This window comes from Monomorium pharaonis, unplaced genomic scaffold, assembly GCF_013373865.1.
Source record: "Monomorium pharaonis isolate MP-MQ-018 unplaced genomic scaffold, ASM1337386v2 scaffold_603, whole genome shotgun sequence".
NCBI lineage: Eukaryota > Metazoa > Arthropoda > Insecta > Hymenoptera > Formicidae > Monomorium > Monomorium pharaonis.
The window spans coordinates 5,366-15,486 of record NW_023415916.1 but is presented as its reverse complement, the minus strand read 5'-3'; the positions used below and the strand labels follow the sequence as shown (position 1 = coordinate 15,486).

Sequence of the window (10,121 nt, the reverse complement as noted above, 5' to 3'; positions counted from 1 at the left end):
TGTAGTAGCGAAAACATTTAATTTAGATATTAAAGAGATTTTAAAGGAACTAATTGACAAAAAAATATATGGAAAAATAATAGCTTATGCAGGTGTTATTGAATTTCAAAAAAGAGGACTACCACATTTACATTTACTTGCAATATTATGTGAAGAGGATAAACCGAGACTAAAAGAGGTAATTGATAAGATGGTATGGGCAAAAATACCAGACGAGAAAAAATATCCAGAATTGAATGCAAAGGTATTGAAACATATGATTCATGAACCATGTGGAGATCTAAATAAAAGATATCCATGCACAGGAGAAGATGGAAAATGTTCAAAAGGGTATCCTAAAGAATTTTGTGAAGAAACAAATGCGAATGTAAATGGATATCCAAAATATCAACGTAGGAATTTAGAAAAAAAATATATTGTAAGAGGGAAAGAAATAGATAATCGGTGGGTGGTGCCATATTCCCCTTATTTAATAATGAAATACGATCGACATATTAATTTGGAAATATGTTTGTCAATAAAAAGTGTAAAATACTTATATAAATATATTCATAAGGGTTTTGATTGTGCTGCAATAGAAGTGAAAAAAGGAGATGGAACAAAATTAATCAGAATAGATGAAGTAAACTCATATCTAAATGCAAGATATATAAGTACGTCAGAAGCCATGTGGAGACTGAACGGATACGATCTTTTTATGAAGTCGCATACAATAATAAGATTAGCAGTACATTTACCGAATTGTCAAATGGTATATTTTCAAGAGGGAAAAGAGGAAGAAGCAGCAAGCAAAGAAATCAATCGAAATACAACGCTAACAGCATGGTTCAAACTGAATCAAGCAGATGAAAATGCATTGTAAATGCGATACACAGATATTCCATATCATTATGTTTATGATAAGAAAGAAACAAAGTGGAAACGACGTATAAATAGGGGAGAGAAAATAATATCAAAATTATATACAGTAGGTATAAAAGATACTAAAAGATTTTATCTAAGACTACTACTTCTGCATGTAACAGGAGCGAAAAATTTTGAGGATATTAAAACTAAATGGAGTACGTTATGAAACTTATAAGAAAGCAGCGATAGCTAAAAAATTAGTAGAAACAGATGATCTATGGGAAAAAACAATAGAAGAGGCAATAGAATCAAAAATGCCAGGAGAACTACGAGAATTATTTGCATACATATGCATCTACGGAAACATAACAAATGTACCAATAATATGGAATAAATACAAAGAATATATGATTGAAGACTATGTTAAGAAAAATAGTGAGAATCCTGAAAATATGGCTTTAAACCATATTCAAGAAATTTTAAAAAATAATGGAAGTAGCTGTAAAGAATATCAATTGCCAATTCCGAAACCGATAAATAAATATGAAACAGAATGTAATGTGGAAGAAGAAAGAAAACGCGGTGAATATTTAATAACAACATTAAATGAGGAACAAAAAAACGTATACAATAAAGTCATGAAAGAAATTATCCGACAGAATTTTTAAACTCATTAACACCTTCAGGAATGTCAGTACATAAACTAAAAATAAAGAACAATGCAACAATAATTTTAATAAGAAATTTAAATACAAAAAAGGATTATGCAATGGAACTAGATTAATAGTAACAGATTTAAAAAAAAATACAATTTATGGAGAAATTCTAACAGGACCAGCAAAAGGACAAAATGTCATCATTCCAAGAATAGATTTAGTGAAAAGTGATTGGGAATTACCATTTAAATTTAAAAGAAGACAGTTTCCAATAAGAATAGCTTTTGCAATGACAATAAATAAGTCACAAGGACAGACTTTAGAAAAAGTCGGAATATATTTAACAAATCCAGTATTTGCACATGGTCAACTTTATGTAGCATTTTCAAGAGCAACAAAAAAAGAAAATGTAAAGATAAAAATAGAAGAAAAAGAAAAACAAGGAAAACTTATTGAAAAAAGTGAAAAAAGTTATACAAAAAATGTAATATACAGAGAGATATTATAAATTAAACTATTAAAAAAACATAGAAAAAGAAAAAAGAAAAAAGGAAGAAAAATGAAAAACAAAAAAAAAGAAAAATAGATGTAAAAGAAAAAAAAATTAAAGAGAAAAAGAAAGAAATAAGTGAGAAAGAGCAAAGAGATTATTATTTAAAAAAAAGAAAGAAAAGGAGGGGGTTTTAGTGGGTAGTCCAAGGTGGAGGGTCGCAATTGAATCTTGGAAAAAAAAAACACCCGCGAAAAAAAGATGCCTTGGGAGTCCCACACAACCCGGAAAAAAAGTAAACGTAACGGGTGTGCGTAAAGGCATTTCCCCTACCCCCCCCCCCAAAAAAAGGAAGAGCTTTTGAGCCCGCGCAAAGCATTGCATTTAGATGGATTTGGCTTTTAATGCTCTTTAATTTTTATCCTTACAAAATTTTCAAAATTTTGAAAAAAGGGGTGGGGTGGGATAAATTAAAAAATTTGAAATTTTTTGAAAATCTAAATATACTATTGTAAATATACTATTATAAAGAGTATAAAATACCATAAAACTTTTATATAAATCATTTTTTCATAAACCTTATATTTTCAAAGATATTCGCCAAAAACGAAAAAACGCGTTATTTTCGAGGGATGGTTTCAACACCTAAACATCGAGATACGCCGCTAAAAAAAAATATAGGCTTAATATTTTTTCATATTCTACAACATATCTAAAGCTCATTAAAATCGGTGAGGGACAGTTCTGTCCGTTCCCTTGTAAAAAACGCGACAATCCTGTATATGTTTTTATTGGCTGTGAAACAATATGGTGGAACCAATCAACTGTCCTCAATCATATTCCCATTTTAAATATTATTAGCGCGCGGTAGGATATGGAAAAGGGCAAAGATACAAAGAAAAGTAAATTGTAACATTACAAGATAGTTTATTATTTAACAATAGAATGCATTGCCATAGTCTTACTGTTATATATTGCTTTTTTAAACACTGGTTGTTTTTTGCACAAAATTCTAGTTCGAAATCGAATAAAATATTTTATTATTTTATCAAATAAGCTATGACAATTTTGTAATGAGTCATATCGGACATGAGTCATTTTCTGAGTGAAAAATTTAATTAAATTACAGTTTATATTATTTAAATAAGGAATACATCTTTGAAAAATTACTTCCATTTCATAAAAATAATTAAATGTTTTATGTTTTATGTTTTAAATGTTTTTTTGTTTTATGGCCTTACTTATTTGTGAGTTAAAACTTATTTATGACTTCAAACGTTCAATCACAATCACAATTACAATCAGTATATACATCGTCGCCATTTTGTTTCAGAATTCAGGATTGTCGTGTTTCTTAGTAAAGGGTCTCTAATTAAAACTAAATAAAAAAAAATTCGATCATATGATCCCCGCACGCTCCAAAACATGCTTAAAATGCATATCCTCCTTTGAAAGAAAACTTCCAAAATTGTGTGTTAACACTTAAATTTGAATATTTTTTGTACGAAAAATTAGAGTAAGTATAATAACTAACTTACTTCTACATCGTCGTAAAATTCTTCTTTTTTTTCGTCATCGACACGAAATGCATTTTGATTTGATTCCGGCTCAGTGGTCGTAGCGTCAATTCGCAAAGATGTAATGACATCGTCGTATGTCTCTTGAAAAACTAGTACATCGTGCGCGCGGAACTTGCTCACCACGTTCTCGTTAGATGCACAAATGTCGTCATACTCGACAGTTTGAACAGTTTCGAAAGCTTCCTGCTGCTGCCTCTCGTCAGGCTGCTTTTTTTTCGACAATATCATATTTTGATAACGCGTTTCGTTCCTCAAATCTTCGATTCTATGATAAATATTATTATCGTCCTCGTCGTCACCCTCAACAGTCGCTCTGTAAGAGAGTACTTCCACGAGAGGGCTATCAGGAGGTAAAGAGGGGAGCCTCCGTGGTATTCGAGCTGGTAGCGGAGGCGCTCTTTCATCTGTATTTTTATGCTCAACTTGGCTTGATTTGTCATCACTCGATTTGGCTTTAGTCGTTGACTTATCGATGACAGGTGATTTTTCTGCACCCCAATACCCTCGACATGTTGCATCGTCTTTGTGATGATCCGTTAGCGAGGATTCGACAATAGACCGCTTCTTCTCTCTTTCCTTTTTGTTACGACATCCCACTTCGCAAATCTTTGCTATCCATTGATCCATGTCCTTCGGTGTCCTCGCGATAAACTGTAATGTTTCACTTCCAGGACTGTACATCTCAAAGGCCGAATCGCTCTTTTGTCGATCACGAGGAATCATATTCGGTGCTGGACGAGCCATGTAACCCTGAATTGGATAGATTGCGTACGGTCGATTGTGCCGTTCGCTTCGATAGATGAGCAGATACGATCCAATCAATGCGGTCCAGCAAGCACGACTTTCCGATAGAAACAATTTTTTTCCTTCTCTCCTGAAGAGCGGGCCACATTTATAACATTTGCTTTTAATTTGCATCGCTGATAGATTCTTGTAAATTCCAATGAGCATTTGGCTCTCGTCCCGATCGTCATTTTTCCCGGAATATATATTCGCTGATGCACTCGCGATCTGTCTTTCGTTCTCAAAGGTTTCGTAGTAATCCTGATGACCGGACATGCGATCAGAATGGGTCTGGATATGTTTTTGAGATTCTTCTACACACATTCCTATGTATTCCTCCGAATCGGTTCCGTTCCTTGTCCATAATAAGCTTTTTGAACCAGGTTTCATGTCTAAATAAGGTTCCGATATTCCAGCCATCATTGTCGTTGTGACGTTCAGAATGCTTTTCGAGCGTATCAACAGTTTTTCTCGTAAATTCTCGAGTGTAAGTGGAAGGTGCGCCTCGCGAAGGCATTCCAGAAATGTTATCATTTCTGTTAACAGAATTTCGCGTATAGAGTGTGTATCGAAATGATACGTTGCGTTTACTCGTGAAAAAAGGCAAAATAACTAGAAAATTGTAAATCTATAAAGTTACAACATCTTCTACGTACCTTGCAATACATCATTAATGTTGATGTCGATTTCCATATTATTGTCTTGTACACGTGTCTGCACTCGTACGTTTGTTTTTAAAAAACAATTGCAGCAATTCAAATAAATCTGAAATTTTCGAAATTGTTGAAAGAATTCGTAGCAGTAATAATCCCAGCAAACACAAAGTTACATGTAACGTGCCTGTTAGTTATAATTTCTCACTCAACAATGTAATTGTAATATAACACACGTGTTATATTACAATTACATTGTTGAGTGGGAAATTATAACTAACAGGCACGTTACATGTAACTTCGTGTTTGCTGGGATGTTTAGCGCAAGTGTGAAAGCATCTTTATATTTTAGTTCTTACAGGATGTAAAGCGAGATATAGAGTCGTAGATAAAACTTTATCAAGCGTTGAAATTTTCATATGTACCAATTCATATAAGCAATACATCCCATATCTGTCTTTTTCAAGAATTTAACACGCGCTATAACAAAATTGCATTTGCTGTAATTAAAATAAATATTCCCAGCACTACAGTTTTTAGTTACAGCGCAGAAACGTTGCAATATAACATTACATGAACATACAATTGTGATATTTCAATATAATATTGTAAAAACATTACATGAACATACAATTGTGATATTTCATAAAAAATGTTCTAGCGAATATTCTAGAAATGTTCAAAACAAACATGTTTTATAGTCACTATTTAAAATATTTTTTATTGATATATAATATGTTCAGACACTTTCCTACATGAAATAAGCCGCATTCGGGATAGTAACAACTAGGCGTATCACATCAAACTATTTGTGTATCATGACTGTTAGTCTAAAAAGATATTATTTCTAAATTGTGTGTTTATATGTAGGAAGGCATTATTGACCAACTCCATAGCGGAAAACTTTCTTTGTTTTAGACAAAAATTGCTTAATTTGAAGAAGGATACATGAAAAAAATGTAAACTTGATCTTGGGTCAAAGTCAGGACAAAATCACTTTGAATGTTTTAAATAGAATCCCCTATTTTTTATTGCATATTCTTATAGTTCTTTTCAAAAACATAATAATACTTGCTTCTCTCTCTCCCTCTTTTAGTTAAAAATTTTCTGAGATTTTTTAAAGTATCATATTTCAAAAGTAAAACCCTAAATTGTCAAATAAAATTATAAAAAATTTAAAAAATTATACATTTTTTAGTAAAAAAGTTTCTTTTTCGTTTTTTCAATAATTTTTTTTAATACTTTAATATGAAAATTGATTATTTAAATTATAAATAATTTTCTTTAATGCATTGCATTATAGATATAATTTGTACATTAAAGAAAATTATAAAATAATAAGAATTTTTTATTGTCGATAGGATGCATATTTTTGGTGCGGTAAGCGTTCAAAGTCGTTGGGAGTCAAAATACCCTATGTGATTATTACTGATTGTATTTTTCAGAGGTGATTACTAAAAGTTAAACTTATACATATCTACATTTATTCATGCGCACACACGTCGGCGTAAGTAAATTAATGTAAAAAAAACTTATTCTTAAAATTAGATTTTATACATTATTGGAGTTTGCAAAATTGTAATATATATTAATACTATTAATTGATTTCTTTCGTTATTCTACATAAAAAATATAAAGGTAGAATCATCAAAAAAGGAATATTTTAGAGAGATAACTTATGAAATAATAAAGCACTGCATTATAGTATAAAACATTATTATAAATATGTCTTAAGATTATTGTGAAATTAGTATGTTATTGCAATGCTACACTGAAAAAAAGAAACTAGATTCAAATAAATATTTCTTTGAATAGTGCTAAGAACATATTTTATAGAAAATCAATAATATTTATTTAAAACAAGTACTAGTTTTCTATAATTTAGGAAATATTACTTGTTTGAAATAAATATTATTGATTTTCTATAAAATATATTCTTAGCACTATTCAAAAAAATATTTATTTGTATCTAGCAATTTTTTTTTTCAGTGTACTCAAGGTGGACATTTTAATGTTACTGTAAAGTCGCAACAATATTGCAGTAACATTTCAAAATGTATATTATTTATTACATTATAATATTTATGTAATGTTTCTGCAATCTCTCTGTGCTGTATGGGTTTTGTTCGCGATTGTCAATAGTTGACAAATACAAGTCAAATATAGTAATACGCGAATACAATATAAAACATAAACGTGAAATGAAAATAGATATTTTACACTGAAAATAGAGAAAATATCGTGATATCATCGATATCGTAATCACATTTTTAAATAAAATGCAGAAATTGGAGTAATGCACGGCATTACTCCAATTCGCGTTATCATTATCTATTCGGGTAAGGAATTTCTCGAGCGCTTTGCCCAATAATGCGGCTGCGGTTTGTCGTTTCGTCCGTTAAGCTTATTAACTCAAAACGATCGACCATTTGTCCCTCTTAAACTGCTCGTTCTTTCTGCGTTCGCAAATTCTTAATTAGACACCACCCTTTCAATCCGTCCGCCGTTTCTCGCGGCTTTTGCTCGAGAAAGATATCGTCTCTTATTTAATTCAATTAAAAAACTTTAATAAAGTCTTAAACTCTTGTAATACTAACGTAATACTAACGAATTCATGTGAAATTAATTTTTTTGATAGGTGGCAGCTGGAAATAAAACTATAATAATTATGTTATATACTAGAAAAGATTTAGAAACAATAAAAATATAGTATTTGCTACTAATACACGACGCGCGCGCGCGTACACACACACACACACAAAGATTCAAACTGATTACTATTAGTATGGATTATGTGATCCAGAGAGATCCACGTCGAATCGCGTTCTTGCGCAGTTGTGAAAGAAACGTTGGTGGGTAAAGATGCGTTAAATGATTCTCGAATTCGTCTGTGTATCGTGGTAAGCAAATGACTGTTGTCTTGTTAAAATTCAATTAGCGCGACGTGACATGTGTGAGCGACGTAAGGCGACTCCCGCAGAGACCCATTGCTCGGCACAGTCTCGCCTCCGCGTTGGCTCCGCCGCGCTTCTCCTACGTCTCTTTTACCATCTGACTCATTCGTCGAGCCTGCGTCTATCTCTCATTGTCATTCTGCCGTTCAAGCACTTGGTCTCTTGCTCTCCCCGTTTTAATTGATTGTTTCTCCGTTAACAAAAGAAATAAGTTAATTCTATCCTTCCACCCTCTTTATATCGTAATCTGCTAAATGAAATCTCAAAATTCTATGAAAAACTTATTGTACTTTTGTGCTGCGTTGCATGCAAGTAGATTGATAAAAAGACTTATTTAATTAAGAATAATTCTTATGTTTATTATATAAAATTAATCTATCATTAATAATGATTGAAGGGTATCCTATCCATAGGTGCAAATTTGCATCAGCACTTTTTTTAAAACTATAAACTATTTCAAGAACTAATTCTATGATGTAAAGCCATCTACGTAAAAAAGTAAGCATTCTATACTATATATTCCATGTCTAAAAATTCTCAGCCAAGCCTTCGAGCAGATCACTATTGAATTTTGAAATCGATACGAATTTGCACCTGTGTGCAATTAATGTAATTTTTTCAAACATGGTATAAAAATGTTAGTTTTCTTTCACAAAATTTTTTAAAGGTATACTTGAAACATATCCATGGTTAGGTAAGTTAATATATTTTTTTAACTAAATATTAAATTAAAGTTAATGGATTATAAAATTAATTCATTTAAGTTAAAATTTACATAAATAAAATACTAATTCAGTTAAAGTTACGTTAAGATTAATTTAACTTAAATTAAAATAAAAATTAATTTTGAAAAGATCCGACCAAAATAATTAATAAACAGATCAATAAACGATTCAATTTTTTGATAAACCAGGAAAATGTAGATACTACGAATAATAATTTGTTTAGTAAAGAGACAGACATAAGTAAAGTAATAGCATTGCCATATGTCAAAAATTTAGCGAAGATGTGAGACGTATGCTTAACAAATTTATAGATGTACGTACGGTATATTGTACCTAAAACATTCAATAGCGTGATAAAAAGGGGAAAGGATAAAGTAAACAATTGTAAGAAGACCGAACTTGATTTGTCTACAAAACTAATTGTTACGACTGTGATTCGGTCTACATTGGACAGACAAAACGACATTTAGAGAATAGAATTAAAGAACACCAGCGCAACATAAAAAGCTCGTCTGTCAGCCACAATGTAGTCACTAATCATCGATTAACAATGAATCATGAATTTGACTGGTTAAAACCTAACATTTTGTATAAAGAAAAACATAAAGGAAGAGAGAATTCACCGAAATGTTTTACATAAAAAATTCAACAATAATATTAATCTTCAAAAAGACACGGGGAATCTCAATGCAGTGTATGATAGAATTATACCCTGTTGAAAAGATAAGATGGAAATCTAGATGGTTTGTACGGAATTCATACAAAACTATCTAAAATCCATGGGAATCCACATACATGTGAATAACCATCTGAATTTCCATCTCATCTTTTCAACGGAGTAAGAATAGTGTAGTTACTTCTGATTAGTTATTTTTAACTGTTTCTCGAACTAATGTTGTTAAACTTGATATCTTCACTTTCGACGATCCTCTCTTTCCATGACAAAATTGTGGAGTACAGACCCGTCTAACACGTATCTCATTACATCACTCAACGTACTTTTGTGAAAGCATAATGGATTAATTTTTGTAATGCATTTAACTTGATTTATACAAGTAGGTAATAATATTATTTAAAATTTTGTTTAAAAATTTCGATCGTAGTTTTTTGAATTCTTTTGGTATTTTTGTGTCTTTTGTAGATACACTTGATAAAGACCAGAAAACGTCTGGCCGAAAACGTCAAAAGTGTAACATTTAAAGTAAAATAAAATTGGCAGTATTGTTACTAACTTAGAGTCTAGACACTAAGTTTTTTTTTTTAAGATGGAACAATTTACAGAATGGCAAGTAAATAAAATTTACAGAATAACACCACTATTAATCAATATTATTATCTTTTACTTTTTACAATCATTTTGATATTTTTATCTTTTACATCTTTTAACAAAAAATAGACCGTTGTGAAATTTGAAGAAAACGATTTCAGATTAAC

The 10,121-nt window shown here is 31.0% G+C and overlaps 1 protein-coding gene across 2 annotated transcripts; it reads right to left on the bottom strand.

Annotated features, from left to right (window-relative positions):
• Positions 1-3,530: 3,530 nt before the first annotated feature.
• On the bottom strand, positions 3,531-8,389 carry LOC105835166 (the record flags this gene model as incomplete). Of its 2 annotated transcripts, XM_036295081.1 has the most annotated exon segments (4): positions 3,531-4,891; positions 5,012-5,120; positions 5,368-5,488; positions 7,787-8,389. In XM_036295081.1, coding segments are annotated over 3 exon segments (1,557 nt in total), but the record flags the coding sequence as incomplete, so codon positions are not given.
• Positions 8,390-10,121: the final 1,732 nt, after the last annotated feature.